The sequence below is a fragment of the Camponotus vicinus genome, unplaced genomic scaffold (genome assembly GCF_025532165.1).
Source record: "Camponotus vicinus isolate PSW18456_S1 unplaced genomic scaffold, iyCamVici1.0 SCAF_11, whole genome shotgun sequence".
NCBI lineage: Eukaryota > Metazoa > Arthropoda > Insecta > Hymenoptera > Formicidae > Camponotus > Camponotus vicinus.
In genome coordinates, this window is record NW_028141947.1 from 10,696,432 (window position 1) to 10,715,987 (window position 19,556).

The 19,556-nt window shown below is 40.0% G+C and overlaps 2 protein-coding genes across 5 annotated transcripts in view; one reads left to right on the top strand and one right to left on the bottom strand.

Moving 5' to 3' along the window:
* Positions 1-6,608, top strand: part of LOC145962097 (uncharacterized) — a 43,616-nt gene extending 37,008 nt beyond the window's left edge. The window contains exons 2-4 of one of the 2 annotated variants that reach the window (XR_014435812.1): positions 472-1,284; positions 2,362-2,671; positions 3,354-6,608. Coding sequence is in view for 1 of the 2 variants with exons in the window: in XM_083082911.1 (XP_082939037.1) it covers positions 2,576-2,843; positions 3,220-3,446 (495 nt within the window). In the remaining variant the exon portion in view is untranslated. Of the gene's footprint in view, positions 1-471; positions 1,285-2,361; positions 2,844-3,219 lie in introns of both variants that reach the window. The other variant, XM_083082911.1, reaches the window with a different exon arrangement.
* Positions 1-19,556, bottom strand: part of Barc (RRM1_TatSF1_like and RRM2_TatSF1_like domain-containing protein barc) — a 75,302-nt gene that overhangs the window by 24,539 nt on the left and 31,207 nt on the right. For all 3 annotated transcript variants that reach the window (XR_014435806.1, XM_083082907.1, XM_083082908.1), the window contains exons 5-6: positions 17,738-17,875; positions 17,488-17,640 (exon numbers count right to left, since the gene is read on the bottom strand). Coding sequence is in view for 2 of the 3 variants with exons in the window: in XM_083082907.1 (XP_082939033.1) it covers positions 17,488-17,640; positions 17,738-17,875 (291 nt within the window). In the remaining variant the exon portion in view is untranslated. The remainder of the gene's footprint in view (positions 1-17,487; positions 17,641-17,737; positions 17,876-19,556) is intronic.

Sequence of the window (19,556 nt, forward strand, 5' to 3'; positions counted from 1 at the left end):
TTTTTGCACAAAAATATTTGCGTTAGTAAAAATAGAGAAATAGAGAAAATATTGCCTAGTGTGAAACAAAAACCTATGAGTTTCAAGCCGATTTTTTTAATTGCTCGAATTCTGCGTGCAATTATAGTAAATTCACCTTCTTATATTATTATCGATTATTTTATCTTGTAAAATATTACTAAAAGATCGTTTAAAATATTTTTTTAAAAATTGACATCTACAATAAATGAATAAATTATTTTTATTAAATAAATAAAATTTGTTATTTTAACTATAACAATCATCGACATTTGTTAATAATTTTACAGTTTTTGCGTTTGAAGCTCGATTTCGCGGATTTTTTGGAATATTGGCTCTTTCGGTTCACGACTTGTTGAGTCTTAGAATTCTTGGATCATCGTATCCTAACGTGCACGATAATTCAATGAGTTAATCTCCGATCAATTAACAGTGAATTCTGTGTTTGCGCAGGTACTTAGGTAAGAATTTCAATTAGTGGACGAGAGAGATGGAGAGGAAGGGACACGATCGAAGACTAAGACAATTAACGGAGAGTTCGCCGAACACAGGGTCGCACTTCCGGGTTTTAACGAATCAACTGCGGATTAATCGGATTCGCGATTTTCTTTGCATGCGAATTTTCTTTCTCTCGGTTGAGTGTCAAACGAGTGGCCGCATTAACACATAATTGAACCATCATCGGTTCCTCTAACTGCATTCATCGAGATATGCCGAGAGTTCGTACGTGAGTATGTATCCTAATTTTTTTGCATCAATTTGAGAAATTTTCATGTCTCAGATTTAAATATTTTTAAACGCAATAAATATTCCTTTTGCCTTTAATTTTTCTTATTACACTAGAGCATAGCAAAGAAATTAAAATATTTTAATATAAATAAATAAATATTTTAATATAAATAATTTATTTCTCAGAGGAGGAAAGTATTGCATCGTTGATATGGTTGGTAGAATTGTATCGCTGTAGCAGTATTTTTTTAGGCTTCTTACTAAATAATAAGCCATTTCGATGAGCGGCAAGAGTAAAGAAGACACAGAGGATGCTTTGTGGAAAGTTTTTCGGCGAAAATGGGGAAATTTGCTGGCTGATGAAGCGAGCGGAGGAAAGTTTATGAGCCCCTCCAGATGAGCAGCTAATTTTTAAACAAAGCCTAATTTCCGCAACTTCATAGCATAGTCGCGGTCGTTATTACTTGCCGGGATAATAAATGATTATTACGCCATCGCGAAGAAAGGGCAGGATGGAGATGCGGGGGTGAGACGAAGGTGGGTAAAACGCTTTGATGTATTCTCGCTCGGGTGGAGGCAAGCCGAGCGACAAACTCTTCGATATTCGGACGATGAAGAGCACTTTCTCGTCGTGGGGGGAGATCGGGAGGCGCGGATGCTTAGAGCCCTTCCCTCCCCATCCACCCTCTAACAGCTGATTACCCCTTCCGCGATCCTTCGTGGCAAATATTTCGAAGTGTACGTTGTCAGATTGCACTTTCATTGTGCTCCCGCTGTCTTTATAATCTCGATGTTTCCTTGCGTTCCCAAAATACACGGCTCTGTCCCTCCCTCTCAATCTCTTTCTCTCTTTCTCACCCTTTTCCTCGCCGACAGGTCGTCAATGAAATAGCTGCGAGCGGTGCTGCGAGACACGTGAAATTGATGGAAGTATGCGCGCTGCACGCATTCCGCTCGGGTTTGCCGTCGAGCGGAGCGGAGCGGATTCGCGCGAGCACCTACGACGACGATTCGCCTGTGCTCTCTTTCTCTCTCCTCTCTGTTCTTTATTAATGAAGGAACATTCCCGGCGAGATTCGCGTCCCTGTTCGCGGCTGGATGCGCAAATCGCGCGCGGACGAAGAGACGAGGAATCTCGCGCGCGGAAATCAACTCGTTCGCGCGAATGAATGAAAAACAGATGGGCACGCACAGAAATCCATCTCTCGCTCTCGTCTTTTGATCCTGAACGGGGGCGAGATCAGGCGAGGCCGCCATACGCATTTTAATGTCGACGGCTTCGAATACATCCAATTACGAAGTGTGTTGCGGTCTCGCGAGTTATTCGCGTCAGCCAGAATCTGCATCGATCACGTCGCAGCAAGCCGCTAACAAAAGTCGAACGCCGACCAAGTATTTTGTCAAGAGTCTGACGCGCGCATTCGCGTTTATTTCCTCTTACATTTTAATACGAATAATTAAAGACAAGGGTTCTACGAGCGAAAAATCTTAACTGAATTTTTCTCTTCGATCGAAACAAGATAAAATTAGACGATTAAGATACATTGCATCCAGTTAGGAGAGATTAAGAACTAGGTAATTTATTATCTAAAACGCAACATTTTCTCTGTTTAGGCGGAGGTTGATGCATTCACTTCTCTCACTTAACTTCGAAGGTGAAGGGTCAAAATTTCACGGCGAAGGAGTCGACACTTCATCTTCCTGGGACAAACTGGAGGGAAAGAGATGAGAACCAAAGAGAGAAAGAAAGAAAGAGAGAGGGTGCAGTTTCGGCCTTCGGGCCCCGCGGAGACCCGCTGCGCAAAGATGTACGGATAAGGGGATATAAATGGGCCCTGGCCGCAGTCCGAGGGCAAATATAGACCAGGATAGGACATCAAGAGGAAAGGATTCCCGATGGGCCGAACGGGACCGAATAGCACCGGTATGGAAATGCAATCGGCCTTTAAACGTCGAACCGCGCACAGCTATGTTAATTCCCGCGCGTGTTAGCCAAGGTGTAACTTCTGTTTATCTTCGTATCGGTCTCCGGCCAGATTTAACGAATACGGACAGACCACCTTCAAGAAACGAGAAAATCAGCCGCATCGTTCGCGGTAAAATCGTACAATTCCTTCTGTATGATAACATCTTCTTTCTCTTTGAAGAGAGATGTAAAGTTTCCAGCATATTTAATATATTCTGCGATTGTTCGGCTTTATTGCATAAATTTAGATTTCAGCTATAGAACAATCAGAAAATTCCTCAATAGATAATAAAAAATGTAATAGTCTATCAAAGATAAGTGTAAACCTTATATATTAATTGATATTTATTTAACTTTTTAATAGAAAAGGTTTTAAAATCAACTTTTGCCGGAAAGTAATGATAAAAAATTGATAACTAACAAAAACATCATAATTATCGTTATTAAAACTAATTATTAACTGATAATTGATTAATTTTTTTTTTAATCTTTCTTATCTGTTTTAGATATCTTGAAATTATGTGTAAAATATTGCACGAAATTTCGAAATATCTCGGACTTGCGTGTAATGCGTGAAAAATGTGACCTCGTTCGATTCTTGCATCCGGATCTTCACGCGCGTGCTCATTCATTGTTGCAGGCTCGGCGCATCTCGTCTACCGATCAGATCCGACGTGATGGATTCACTTCGCGTGGAATGGAAACGCGAGTGACGGCTACGAGCGGCAACTAAGAACGGAAAACGAATACACGACAATCGTCCTTTTTCTCACGTGTCTCCTCAGTACACGGCCCGCAAAGTATAACTTATGGCAAAAGAAGCGAACTCTCCTTGTAAAACAGATACAGCTAAGAACCGACATTAATAGCCTCATTTGTATGCCACATGGCGAGTACTTTGCGATAATATAAGGTCGTCGAAATACATAATCTCGCAGAGTTGAATTTCACGATAATTATCTTCGAATAATTAGTTGTTGTTAATTAATGACAATCGACAATTCCTCTCTTATCGTTATAATCTTGATAATATTTTAAGTTTGAAAACTCGGATCTGAGAACATTAAATTCCATAAATATGATAAATCTGAGCTCTAATTGAGTGAAGAATCTAAAAATCGGATTTATGAAAGCGAAAGTATAAAAGATGTGTAAAAGCAAAAGTCGAGAAACTGGAAATCTCAGCACAAGAAATACTGACGGTCCAAGGAATGCAGTATCCAAAGAATTTATATATATATGTAATTTCTCGGAGGTTTATATATTTTATGGAAATATTGACAAATTGCAAAGTGTCTTCGTCCACGTAAGAATTATTATAAAAACAGCATTCCCTTTCTACATCGATGTTTACAAGTAATATATGCTATAATGTACGTCGGATCGGTAACGGATTTATTAAGAGAACGTAAAAAATGAAAATGCTTCGTGCGTGAAGTAGGCAGCTGCTGCGACTATTTGAAAGGAATTTCGAGATTAGAGGAGATGCCGTTGCGGCCGATGAATCATTCCGGGCACGCGATTTCTGGCATTCAAAGGAGGCGTTAAGTGATTAAACGACCAGTTGTCATCGGTGACATTAACATATTACGTTCTCCGCACGTAGAGTTAATGTCTTGTATCCATCCAAACCGCCTGCCGTCACGCGGAAAAGAATTATATATGATGGAGATGACAGTTCTCCAAGAAAGCGTCGACATTATCGTCAACAAAGAGAAAGGGAGGTCTGATCCTGGTCAAAAGCACCGGGAAGCTAGTGCACATTCTTAGGCAATCAGATAAATGACTTTTTAGCTAAAGGTGAAATACTCGATGAAATTTTCGCACATAATTTAGCTTCTCAAGTAGCCAGAAAAGTTTGTAATCAATAGATAGAAACGCGATACTGAGGCTGTATGAGAAATACTTGTCTTATATAAATTTCAAAGTTGTCGTTCAAATAAATTAATATTCGACACCGGAAGTTAATGCACATTCTTAGGCAATCAGATAAATAATTGTTTAGTTAAAGGTGAGATACTCGATGCAATTTTCACATGTAATTTAGCTTCTCAAGTAGTTAGAATGAAAAGTTTGTAATCAGTAGATAAAAACGCGATAGTCAGACTGTATGAGAAATATTCGTTTTATATAAATTTCAAAGTTGTCGTTCAAATAAATTTATTATTCGACACCGGAAGTTAATGCACATTCTTAAGCAATCAGATAAATAATTGTTTAGCTAAAGGTGAAATACTCGATGCAATTTTCACATGTAATTTAGCTTCTCAAGTAGTTAGAATGAAAAGTTTGTAATCAGTAGATAAAAACGCGATAGTCAGACTGTATGAGAAATATTCGTTTTATCTAAATTTCAAAGTTGCCGTTCAAGTAAATTTATTATTCGATACCGGAAATTAATGCACATTCTTAGGCAATCAGATAAATAATTGTTTAGCTAAAGGTGAGATACTCGATACAATTTTCACATGTAATTTAGCTTCTCAAGTAGTTAAGATGAAAAGTTCGTAATCAGTAGATAAAAACGCGATAGTCAGACTATATGAGAAATATTCGTTTTATATAAATTTCAAAGTTGTCGTTCAAGTAAATTTAATATTCGACCCCGTATGAATTTTATGTGTGCGAAATGTGTTATATAATATATTTTTTAAATAATATCTTGTTATTTCGACGCTCTCATAATAACGTTTTAAATAAATTACTTTATTGCGCAAACCACCGTTCACGTAAAATTTTGACAACAAAAATTTATAAAAAGAATTAATAGCAATTTTTATTTTAAACATGTCAAAACATGTAATTTAAATTCAGGAGTAAACATCGATGAATAAAAAGAAAGTTACGAATTAAAATTCGGTGCGTCGAGAGTAAGACTTGCAGCAAGACTTGGACTTAATTTAATGGAAAGCACGATGTTGGCGTAAAGTGAGTTAATATAGAGGTCCTCCTTCTATGAGGTGCGAACGCTTCTCTCCAGTTTCTCAGGATAATACAGACACCGCATGCTACGATGCGTGCAATTAAGAGCACACGCGAGAAGGATCCAAGGAACTTCTAATCACAGAATATCTAGCGAGGATATATGTCTACCTACTGTAAAGAGTCATCCAAAGTCACATATATATAAAACATCACACTAAAATAATAATATAAACTATTTGATAAAAAAATAAAATAATTAAAAAATGTTTTTCAATAATAAATTTTATGAATTGTTGAATTACTTATGAAAACCTGGACATACATGGTTATCGATCGCAGGTTTATGCGATATTTAGTTTAGAGTTTAACGACATTTGTATCTTTTTATTTCGTCAATCTTGTTCGTTTATGAGATTAAAGAAGTCTATGAGACACGAGGTGACGGCCCATCTTCCAAAAAGAGATTTATGTCGACATGACTAGTTACTGGCTAACTTATGGTGTTTACCGATTCAATTAGGGATACAACCAGCGGTCCCTTAAAACGAGATACATTTGTTTCGACATTAATTTACGAAAACGACCCGCTGTCATAACAAAACTATAATAGACCTTTGGTCGGTTGGCGTACCGCCAGGTTTTAGTGGTCGCATAAAATGCATCGGAATGTTTGCCCGATACATTGTCCTCGACCGCATCGTATTATAAATTAAATTGTCGAATTACTTTCATCGTAATCATGTTCGTCTTAATCGCAAAGTACAAAATTGCCATCTCAAAATAAAAGTTAATCGAGAAATAATTGCGTAAAATGAATGCTTGATAATCGATAAAATCATTATGCTATTAGTTAAGAAATTCGCACTGTCTTAATGAATTCTCATGTTAAGTAGTTCTTGAAGCTTCTTATGTAATAAAATATTAATAAGACATGTACATTGAAAAATGTATTACGTATTATGAACATATATCTTCTCTACTAAAACATAAAAATTAATATTCATAATGTTTGAACGTTATACATTGCAGTCAGCTTATCATCACAGTTACGAATACTCTATTGTTCCTTGCTAGCTTCCTAGCTCTCCTGCTTGAAACGTTGTTTGTTAGTTTAAGCTGTCGGAGAACTTTGGAGAACGTCATAAAAAACGAACAAAATGTCGACAGACATGCGGCGTTTTTGTAGCTAAGACAATGTCTGAGTATTCTTCCTTCAGCACGACGACGCTGGGACGTCGAACAACGCGTCGTCTCTATATTTACATGCCCCAAAGTCAGTGGCCCGCTCGAGTGATTCATCACGGAAACAGATGCTGGGATCCTAGACCATTCCAATGTTAAATTTTTAGACCGATCCTGAGAGACTCGAGAAAGTTTAAGTTTTTTGGGATTCTGAATCTTCCGCATCCTAGATTTCTAGGAATGATATCTTGCATTTTAGTTTCTCTTTCTTTATTTTGTTCTTGAAATTTAAATCGATTTTCTTAGATATCAAATTGAAGCGTTTTTCGAGAATCAAAAGGTTAATAATCTTCGCCAAACGACGAAGCAACGAGAAGAAATGAGAAGCGATTGGACAGAGATATTTTTGCCGGGTTAAACGTTCATCGCTAACGAAAAATCTGCGGCAACACGAGGACGGCAGCTGGTTGGCGATGCGACAAATCATAGCCTACTGGACAGCCTACACGTCGACTGGCGCTCGAGCGTCCCGCGCAAAACCGAGCGAGCACGTGCAAGACGAACATAGCAATGTAACCGGTGGCGGATCTCTAAACTCTCTCTCTTTCTCTCTCTCTCTTGTTCTCTTTCCGTCTTGCGAATCCTTCGACGGATCGCCCTTAAATTTATGAGGCGCCGTTCTGGTTTTACGCTCATCTACTTAAACAGCCAGAGTGTCTCAGTATTCTCGACGAATTCTCAAACGGGCAAAAAACACATAGTCTATACAGAGAGTCTAAAACTACTGGTGAACAGGAGACCCTTGGACGAACTTGAAAAATATCTTTGAAGAACTTCCCTCAACGAAGACTTGATCGGCTAGAATCGCAAACCTCTCGAGGATAAACGGACGCTGTATCCCGATCGGTTGTATTCGAATCGCGTGGAGCGATTAATTAGAAATAGCGATATCTAAGCGAGAGATCAAGCTGTGGACGAGCGACATTCGTCGGTATCTCTTTGATACGTCAACTGCCCGACCGGACCAGTTCTCTGCTTGCCGTCCGGTCGAAATAATATCTGGCCCAACACACGTGTCACGTGGTAGTCGACAGCCAGAGAGAGCCGGCGAAATGTCTATCGATGCATTGAGCGATTGAGGATCTAGCTCGATCACTCTCTTGGACATATCCATATATAAGGTATTTTGACGGAGGACTGGCTCTAACAATGCAGAATCTTATCATTATTCTCATTCTCGTTAACGACAAGTGGCCAAAATATTTAAATTCAAGAACGCAAAAATTGCATATAAGTATAACGCAGTCATCTTCGAAGTTATGTTAGTACTTCCGTCTCTAAAGACGTTTAATTTTGCTCAGCAAGTATCGGTCCCGAGCTATCGAAGAAAGGAGGATTCTCATATAGATTATCATCTTCTTCAGGAACACGCTGTATATTAGTTTCTCAAACGCGACGGGTTAATACAATCCCATTCCATTAGTATTCTGTTAACGGAATTGCCTAACTAGAGGAAGAGGAGAAAGAGAGAGGCAGAATGCTGCGAAAGAGAGTCCGCGAGTCCTCGGCGAGAGAAAATAGACAACTCGCCGCGCAGAAAGGCGGCATCGGGAGAAGTAAAAGGAAGAAGTCCTGAAGAGAGGGGCGAGAGAATTCCGCGGAGTTAAACAGCCGGTATTTCAATAATGGAGTCTTATCGCCGGCTACCGCAGAAGTCCGAGTCCTCGGCGGCGACAAAGTCGGCAGCTGGTGCATTCGAGCCTCGGTCTCTCGAGTCACGACGTCAGTCACACCGAGTCTCGACGGTGTTTATTAATTTTCGCCACTTACCGTGAATACACGCGGCTCGTTTCTTCCGATAGAGATGAGAAAATAACGCCGCGTTTATCATCCCCTTAAATTATGCATACGCTCGACGAAGTCGCCGTCAAAATCGCCATGTTGTAAATACATTTTCCGTCGCGATACGACTAACTATAAGTGCTAAGCGATTTCAATTTTTATAAATTGCACTTAAAACAGTTATTTATTACTGTGTGGATCCTGGAGACTTGTGATGTTTTTATACGTTTGCATTTTTCATAAAGTATTCAGCATAATTTTTGCCACTAATAAGTATCATTGCCTATCTGCAAGGATGATGGATTTCAGATCTCTCTCATGGCTCCTTGGAGTTAGCAGGCATGTGGACGACGATTTCATCCCGAACTGCGAGAAATGCGTGTCGCACCGCAATGCGTGTTCATCAAGAATCGCGCAAAGTTATAATAACGTACGGGAGAGATATCCGACGTCTGGATTCCAGACTTCTGACTTTGCCCGATGTTTGCGGCAGTTAATCTCGCGGTGGTGCGCGTTTCGGCGGGATTACCGGGTGCGGCCGCTCTCTTGTGCGTAATTGCGTTTAAATATACTCGAGCGTGTGGTCGCCCGCGAGGAAGAGTTCGGCGACGAGGACACGCGGAGAGGGATGCAGCAGCGGCGTGTGATTTGTGGCTTCGGCTTCGTAACAAATAGACACGCGGGCATTTTCTCGGACACCGGGTGCGCAAAGTGAACAAAGACAAATGGCCGAGTCGCGCGGCGCACGTGACTAACGACGAACGGGCTGATAGCTGACGTGGGATTTTTTTTCACCAAAAGATTCGATCGCCATCGGTTCCTCGTCCTGACGAACCGATACCCCGAAGAGATGAGGATAATATTAAGCCTTTCGCGTTTTTTTCAGATAGCAGGTGAAACTATGAAAAATTCAAACGATTTAGGGAGTACGATTGAAGAAATGTCAAAGTACGATGTATTCTCTCTTTCCTTAGAGAGTATATGTACAATTTCTTCATTGTTCTTTTCTTTATTCAGGATATCTAGAGATCCTAGAATACGAATGGCCGTGTGGAATCGAGGTTACGAGGATACGATACGGGATCGGCAAGATCGGAAGATTTCCAGGGTCTCTTTTTTTTTCTGCTGTCGCAACAAGCGACCGCGAGTTCGTCCATGGACATGTCCATCTGTCCGCGCGCGATCTGCAATTCAATGCAACCGCCTCGAGCAGAAACGCATCCACGCTCTCTGACGAGGAGGACACCAATCCGACGGCACAAAAGAAGCGGCTGTCGCTTCCGCGATACTTCCTTCTCCTTGCTCGTCTTCCGCCTCGTGTTCCCTTGGATATCATTCCCATTCGTCAGCGGTTTTATTAATTAATCTTACCTTTTTCTTAGATAAAAATCTTATATTGCTATTAATTGCAATTATGTTACATTTATAGATCTCACTCATGAATTGTTAGTTATTATTCTACATTATAAGATTTTAAAATCATTGTACCCGCGATTATACCACGTGGTACGTTAAATTGAAGAATGTCTATATCCTGAGAAACAGATAGTATTCGCGAGCGGTTACGACAGAATCATCATCATCCCGGTCTTTGGGCAGCCAGATCAGGTCTTACGCCAGGAGCGGCCCGATCGTTTTTTTGCCCGATGAGCAACGGATTGTCCACCGCGCGGTGTGTTGTCTTTACCTGGCGCGCGCTCGTGGTACCCGATTCCCGATACCTGGACGCCGTTTTATCTCAGCCACGCGGTCGCCGATCTCCGCCGCCGCGCTGGGTCACGTATTAATTTTTTCGTTTAAACCGGTAAGGCGAGTTCACCTCGATTTCGCGACGATTCGGTGAAAGTTTTGCGCGTCCCTTCTTAGCGCGCTATGTCACTGTGCAACTGACCGCCGTTTTTTTCATGTCGCAAAAGATAACGTCAATAACTCACGAGTCGAGTAAATCATTCAATACTTTTAATCATGCGATTTGTTCTAGAAGCGAGAATTATATAGTGAACAGAGAAAACTGCATATATTCTCCGCAGGATTTCAAATATTATAATTTCCTCTTCATAAACAAGAGAATTCATAATGTATTAACATTAATAATCAATAAATAAAATTCATAAAACCTTTATTTTTACATTAATAAAAAACACTCGAGAAGATTTATTTATTCGTGCAATGTCGATGGGATAAGGTGCGAGAGAGGGCAGAGTGTTTTCTGGAAATAAATAATAAATAACATTTATTGCATAATATATGCATACGGGGTCGAATGCCAGGAGGCTGGCAGAAACACCATTTTCCCGTTTAACTGGCGATAAAAAAGTCAACGACTCGGACTTCCAGATCCTGAATTTATCGAGACCTCGCAACACCCCTACTTACGGCCCTCTTTCTATCCGTACCGCACCGTTTGATCGTACCGCGGTCGAGGATGCCGTTGCTGTACCGGTCTGAAGTATCATCGTCGTCATGGCGAGCGTCTCTCGATATTACCCGGTCGTGTGTCTTTTATTTTCAATTTTTCTTTCTTTTTATATCTCTTACGCACATTGGCGTGCAACAAGGAAAAGTCGGTGCACAAAATTTTATCAGCTGATCAAGATTCTTTCGACGAGTAAGCTGCTCAAAGTATCCATCATTGTCACAAATTTTTATCTATTTAATAAAATTATCTATGTATCGTCTGTACGATGGATCTATTGTTAAAATATTTGAAAATTTTTAAAATCGTGGATTCTCTGATACATCAAGATAACTGTAATTTATGCGTGAGGATGTGCGTAATTTAAAATCAAAAGACATCTACGAAATAAAACACTATTCCTCAGATTTAAAATTTGAAACGTCTTTATATAATATATATTTAAACAATAAAAGAATCTAAGAACAGCTATATTTTAGATTCCAAAGGAATCTAGGATGCAACGGCATTCTTGATTAACTTCCAATCTAAACACCTAAAAGTTCAATATAATTTAAAAAATGCAATTGTGTTCTCGGTATTTCTCTTTGCAAATGACCGACAATGCGCCGCGTTGATTTTCGTAGATGATACAGCGAGAAGAGTCGCGTGGAGAAAAAAGCTTTTGCCGATGTCGATGCTCCCTGCTCGGCCGAGCACGACGAAAACGGCGATCGTAGCTCATACCCGGTATAGCAACGCCTTCTCGACTTCGACAGGGTCAGCCGGTCGAACGGGCGGCGGATCTGGCTGGCTTTTACGACGCGTAGATTGATCGTAATTAATTAGTTTTTCCTACGCGCTGCGGGCACCGTGGTATACCCGGTGAGATATCGAAATGCCACGCCAGGTACCAGATACTCGCGTGATCGCGCCGGCGAATATTGAAGGCGATTCATGCGATGGGGGGGCAGGAAGATTCCCTCCTGTTGATCCCGCGTCGGAAAAATGTTGCCGTTCATCGTATGGTCAAGGGGTTAAGTAAAGACGTAAGCGTAAAGTCTTGCGTGCTTCTCTCTGGGAACTCCTGTGCGCCCGGGAAGCGTTTAAATGTACCGCTCGGTTCGCTTCTTCTTTCTTTTACGGACGAGCGCGCGGTCGTTCCGCGCGCTTTATGAGCGAATTTTCTGCGTGACTCGCACAGTGGCGTAGATTCCCGAAATTCGGATCCAAAAAACATTCTTGGAAAAAATCGATGATGAAAGGGAAGACCGAAATTCGAATTTGTTTCGTCAGATGAAACGAATGAACATAAAATGGCAAAAATATGTGAAAAAACATATGTGTATTAATGGGATATTATTATTAAAATGATCAGGATGTTACTCGATATAATCTTGGAATAATACGTATGTTCCAGATATTGTCTCGAGAGACTTCGATGCAATCTCCGATATGTATATTAACTAGTAATTTACCAAGTAATAACTAGACAAAAATGTTGTATAAAAAATATAAATTATTGCCAGATCAAAAATCTTTAAGCGATGCCAATGCATCGGGCTGTTTAATCACTCATACTTTCTTTTCTCATTAGTAAACGCGATCGTTAATCTTTATTCGCGGTTGATTTGAGATGCACGAGATTGTATAATTCCGCTTTCTTGACTTATAATTTTATCGAGAATTTTATGGAATTTTAATCGCGACTATATCGGCTCCCCGCCTCGCGACTTTGCGATCAACAGGTCGAGTTCCGTTCGGCTGCTGCGATCGTTTCGCGGTTTTAGAAATCGACGTCGCATTCTGCGGCGATTTTCCGCGACAGGTTGTATAAACGCTTGCGACAGCGATCTCATAAATGGAATGCAAAGACGGCAGGGGAAAGGGCGTGCGTTCGCGTAGGGCTCTGGCGTTCTGGCCGAGAAACTAGTCCCGGTGAAAATTTATTCCGGCGAAGCGAGAACAACAAATTACCGGACGATAGTCGATCTCTCCTAATAAGACGCGACGGAAATGCCAGAGTTTGAAACTCGGCGCGATGTCGACATTGCGTGAAAGATTGACAATGTGTTGACAGTTCGCTGAAAAGCAAGTCCGCTCCGGTGGCTTCTTTAATTATAATTAATTATGGAAAAAATAGTAGCAAGTGAATCAAATTATGCGATACGTTAAAAATTTGGGAAGAAAACCTAGAGAACATAAAAAAATTGCCGCATAAAAATTAAGCATGCATTCTTATATAATATAAGAGAATTATTGGTGAAGTCAATTTTACATTAAATAATATACATTTAAATACTATATACTTGTTCATGCATAAAAGATTGATAAAGCGATCCTGCTTATCGTCATTGCTATTATTTTTTCTCTCCAAAACAGCACGGCGACTAAGTCAAATTGATGAACATGGCAAAGCGGTGTCCTTCGTTCTTTAATCGCGAAGGCAACGACGAGGAGGTGCACGTGAGGAAAGGAGGAAAGAAAGGGGAAGAATGAGAAATATAATAAAAGAAACCGTGGCAGGAGGCTGCTTTAGCCAGGCCAGATCCCGCCGGGACGATAACACGAGGACACATCGCCACCTCGACGCGACGATCGTAAAACTTGGTCAGGTAAAGGCGCGGTCCGTTTGAGACCTGCTGCTAGGAGGACGGACAGGAGCTGGTTATAGGATAGGCATTATAGTCTTGGACCGCGCTGTCGGTCTATCTCTCGCGAGGGATGCGTCCCGTACGCGCGTCCTTCGGGGTGGTCCTGGCGACGACATCGGTTCATTAATCGGCCAGATACCCGAGAAAAATGCGCTTTTACGACTACTCTCTCTTCCTCACTCTATCTCGCCTTTGCTCTTCGTTTGCTCTCTCTCGCTCCCAATCTCTCGTTCTCCTTCCCCTTCTCGATTACCATGGTGTGTCACGGTGTCTCTACCAGTTTCGTGAAAGAGGCGCCCGGTGGCTTATTATCGTTCGCCGAGAAGATCACGGGAAGAGAAACCAGGTAATTACTGGGTAGAACTCGATTAACGCGATACTTGACAACGTTGTTTCGATTTCATTCGCGACCAGCCATTGATACGTCGGCTCGAGCTCCGAATTACACGAGTTCATAAAATTCTTTGTCCTTAAATGCTCCAGATTCTACATATTTTGAATTCTATTAGCTTCAAATTTAGATTCCTTGAATTCCAGATATATCTCAGTTTCCTTAGACTTATTGTTGGCTGCTAAATGCTAGGTTCCTTTTCAATTCTAAAATCTTCGTGACTAGATACTTTAAATTTCAAATTTTTTAAATTTTATATATCGCGAAGACAAGATATTAAAATAAGATAAACACAGATTAAATATAATATATTAAATTTCTTAAACCTTGTACACTTTTTCAGATAGATACGTACTCGGCGTTGAATACATTAAGCCGTCTTTATATCTATCCTATATTCGTTAACTGACTCTCGAGTGCAAACTGCATGACATAACTTGCGACGATGTTGCAAGACTGTCCGTACAGCGATGCAGTCTCCGAATGTGTGCATTCGCTGCGCGTAGAAGAAACGGCAGTCGAGTAACGAGAGTGCTAATGAAGGATAGTCGAGTTCTTGTGGACTTCTCCTGCGACCAGCACCTGCCTCTTCCTCGATGCATGCGTTTCTCCGACGAAACGATTGTGCGTATTGCGATCTCTGCATTTCTCTCTCTATTTCCCCTAATTTCTTGCGAGCCTTCGCATTATGCGAAGATGATATCAGTTAATGGATATTCTATGCTTCTTCTTAATAAGGTTCGATTTCATTTCAAGGGATCTAATTATATATTCACGTCGAGTTCTTCTCATCAATTTTCTCTTCTTCATATTTAAGGATAAAAATTACTGATATAATGATACTCAAGTCCTTTTTAAAATATTTTTTGAAGGAATTAAGTAATGTCTGCGGTTCTCCAAAGAATCGCGCAGCTTCTGCGACACTTCGTATATCATTCTTCGCGAGTGGAGTCCTCGGCACGAGTTGAACACTCGCTCGTTTACTCGACCAAGCGAGCGGGAGCGATAAAGCATGGCGGTTTCGGTGCGTCCCATGAGAAAACGAGGCGCATTTTTAACGTGCGTCACGTCGGTACGCGCCTTCGTACGCATGCACGTTGCGGCCGACACACTGCGAAAAACACTAGCGCGGCTATTAATTCAGAGACCAGGGGGACACAGAGAGCGGAGACCGGCAAAGGAACAAAATGAGCGGCGTTTCTCAGGGCCCTAAATAAAAAGAGCAGGAGAGAGATTTAAATAAAAGTAAACTCGTGTCGCGCCGCGTTCGCGTGAACTACCCGGACCCCGAGGATATGAGCCGGTGTGAGCCCCGGTGCTCCCTCTTCTTCCCTCGGGGGAGCCTCCTTTGTGGAGAACCTGTCCTGTCTGGCTGTCCGGGATCGGCTTTCCCTCCTTTCCTCCTCTTCGCTCGTATCGCGCGCGCTTAACGCTCTCGCCGGATGTTATCTCGCGATCGCGAGACCACGAGAGAGAAAGAGAAAAGTGGCGAGAACGTCGGGACGTGTTTCTACAATGTCGCTGGGAGATTGATAGATAAATGGGCCAACGATGCTCATAACTATATATCTTGGAAGAAGAGGAAGAGAGATAGCCGGTTTTCTTTGATTAATTAAACTCTGGTCAATCTAATGTTACATTTTAAATAAATTTCTGAACAAGAATATATGTGATATGTAGAATAGAAAAATTAAAGATTCCAAGTATCCGAGAAAATTCTGAAATTATAAGTAAAACTTTTTGCAAAATTTAAAAAAAGTCGCATTAATTTAAATGTCTAAACTAGGATTGAATTTCTAATTTTTTATGATGGAAAGGTTTTTAATTTCACACAATTTTTAACGTACTTTACTTCTGAGAGATAACAGTTGCTCTTTTTCCTTCTTTTCTTTTTCTCATTTCATTATCAAATTTTAACAGCTTTTATTTTATTAAGATTGTAATGTGATATCGAGATTCGTTTTTTATAATTAAAAGTTTAATCAATTGCAATATTTTATTTTATGATGGAGTTTTTCAGCGTAAAATTTTTTACTTTTTGATAATATTTTCGAAGTGTAATGTATAATGTATACTAATTCTTTTTGTTTCAAATAATATTTAAAAAATATTTTTTAAAAATTCTCTCACATTTTCATTCTTAATGTCTTCGTTTTCCGAAGAGCTACTCTCAAGAATTTCTCAGTTCGCATCGTTAATTACAAGTTTAATTTTATTTATGCGAAAGATTTGATACTGGAAAAAAGAAACGTTACTTTCCTACCGAGCTGGAAAAAATAACGAAACGGTGCTCGACACCCTACGATGCACGCATGGGTGCATGAATGCAGAAGCACGCCTGATCTCCCAGCAGACAAATTAAAATGATGCATAGACGATTCCACGCGTTACCCGAGAAAACTTACTTCTTGCTTGCGGTTTCGAAACTATTTCAGGATGAGTATAGTTGGGCGCAATATTATTCTGGCGACAGTGTTCCTCGATTTCTAAGAAAGGCCACTGGCAAGATATTCGCGGATCGAGGATTCGACAATCGAGTGATTCGAAGGACTGCTTGCTATTCGGCAACTCGGAGAACTTGCTATACAATCTGAGAATCAGCAGATTAAATAAAAACCGAGGAAAAAGGACCAAAGAGCAAAAATTCAAGAGAAATCCAAAATTCAAAGAAACAATAACTTTTAGCAAAAATTAAATCATATTTGTACACAATAGATACGAGATTTCGCGCGCGCGAATCGAATATTTGCTTACTTTAACAATGTATTTTATCTCACTTCATTTTGCTATTTATTTATTATATAAATGAAAAAAATTATATATTTTGCATGACATAAAATTATCTCTCCTCAATTTAATTTATATAGCAGTAAAGAGTGTCTGTTCGCCATAAATGGGGACGTAATTTTTTTTACCAAACGCGTCAAACTTAATGACTAACGAACGTGGATCCATTTTTAATTGCTTTAGGCAATTCAAGAATGCTGGCTACAACGTTCTAAAGCGGGGTTATAAAAATGTGTTGATAGACCACTTTAGAAATGTGGGCGTTTTGATGTATTCTATTCGCGCCTTTGTACAATTTTCTATCTCGTCTATTATATAATGACAGATTTTATCTCATATCGTAGCATTATTAAATAAATTGATTAATCAGCGATTAATCGAATAATCTACCTATTTAATTTATTTTAATTATACAGATAAACGTGAATTAGCTTCATAACTTTATATCACTTATTATTATTATTTTTAATTTTACTATTAATGATTTTTATACAAATTATTAAGATTGACAAGGAGCTTACACCTCTCCTCTCTCAAAGCCAAGGAGCTTCCGGTAAGAACGTTAAACCAATGATTGAAATAAAAACCGTAGACTCACCCTGTCATACTGATGCGTCGCCGTAGCCGCCGGGAAGGGTTGAAAGGGCGCCGGTCTGGCCGGGCTGTGGTGGGCCGCGTGTGGATTGGCATGGGGGTGACTGTGCGGGGCCGCATGGGGGTGGGTCGGATGCGGCGGCGGTGGCCGGTGGGTCTGGTAAAGATAAGGATAATATTGATACATCACATCGGAGCAGCTCATCACCCCGCCCGGGCCCGGCACCCCAGAGCTGGCCTGCAGACTTGCGTACCCGAACGTCGCACCACCCTTTTGAATAACACCACTCCTTAACTCGTCCTCCAATTCCGTCAATGGCGCACCTCGATCGGCTCAAGCGTGAAGAGTCATTCGAAATCACTAGATTCGACACTAAGGATAACAGTCCGTGCTGTAACACATAGCGACAGTGAGGTAGTTTAATATATTGTTGTCAAATGTTCTGATATATATGTATCTATCTTGGATAATTTTAATTTCTTCGATGGCTTCACACGATTAATAATTTAAATATTTAAAATTATTCACGATCTACAAGATACATCAAATCAATGTTATAATTAACAGCATATTATACCGTTCGTGAAAAATTGGATAGTATGCTGTTGAATACTGTTTTTAACAGTCTTGTCTTCTTTTATTCTTTTTTACACTAATTATTTCAATTGTCTAAGATACGTTTATTTAAAAATTTATCAAATCAACGTAAATTACACAAGTAAAACACACAAGGATGATAATGAACATATTTTGGTTGTATTATTGTATACTTAATTTCAATATTTATATTTTTTTAAATATGTTGCGGACGTTCATCCAATTATATCACAATTTATTTTTATTTAATTATATTATTGTAGAAAAATGTTTAATTTTTCAGCGTTATATCATAATCACAAAAGCCTTCATGCATATATCGCGAAGAAAGCAGAAAAAATAATTGCGAAAGATTAGACATTTTCAAGTTGATCACAACATAACATATGCTCATCAATTTCGTTTAGACACAATTTTTTCTTTTTTTATTAAAATGTAGTAGAATATTTTATAGCAGAGTTTTTAAACGCGTTCTTTCTTATTTTTCAAGAACCACTGAACTATAATAAATACACGCAGTTAATTCTTCAAGATAGTTGAAGCAATACAAAAAGTTGCACAAGTCGATCGCTCTCCTTTCTTTTCCTTAGTACAAATGCGAAAGGATTCAGATAATTGTCATCAGTTGGATAGATTGAATTGCGACATATATCTTACTTACAAAGAATTCTACGAAGATGTACAAGATAAACGAAGGCATATGCTAGGCATATGCCTAGTAACAGTCCTCATGAAAATTTTTTCTTCTATGATTTTGGTTTCAGAAACTTGACTTCGAATTTTTTATTGCCAATAATTAATACTTGTAAAGTTTTCTTTTCTATTCAAAACTTTTTTCCTTTCAGGTATCTGTTTCCGAAACTTTCCAATACGGATCAACTTATCGTGTAAGATTACTTTTAATAACGCGCACGATTTTCTTCATGATTCTTAGTTTGATAAATTTTAATTGTTCTCAATTACAGTTTGTGTCGATGAAGAGGTTTGTTTAATTGTCTCGAGCTGTCTAATTTTTTGTTTATTAACACTTCATTGACACTTCACTTAGCTAGTAACAGAACTGTTGTCACCGCTTCTGACACTTCATTTCATACGTCATATGCAGGACCACCTGCAGTTCAAGATGACACGTACAATTCCTCTCACAATTTATTCCACGGTTTTTTTCGCCGGTCTTGATGAACCGATTTACTCTCGTTTAGATCCTCTACGGCGGTAAGACTCCGATCGCGATGTGTTTGAATTCAACGCGGAAGACAAGTGGCAAAGGACGACCAGTTGGCGAGCGAAAAACGAGCCCTCACCCTCGCAATGTGAGCGGAGCGTGTCGCCGCTGGTGGTGTGTCTCTCATGGGTGAACACAGACTGAAACCCCCCAGACACGACACCGTGTGTCACCCTCTCTCTCCCTGGAGCTTGTCGCTGTCTTTTTCTGAACCGTTCCCGTCGCCGTCCTTTTCGAGCGAGCGGCGACG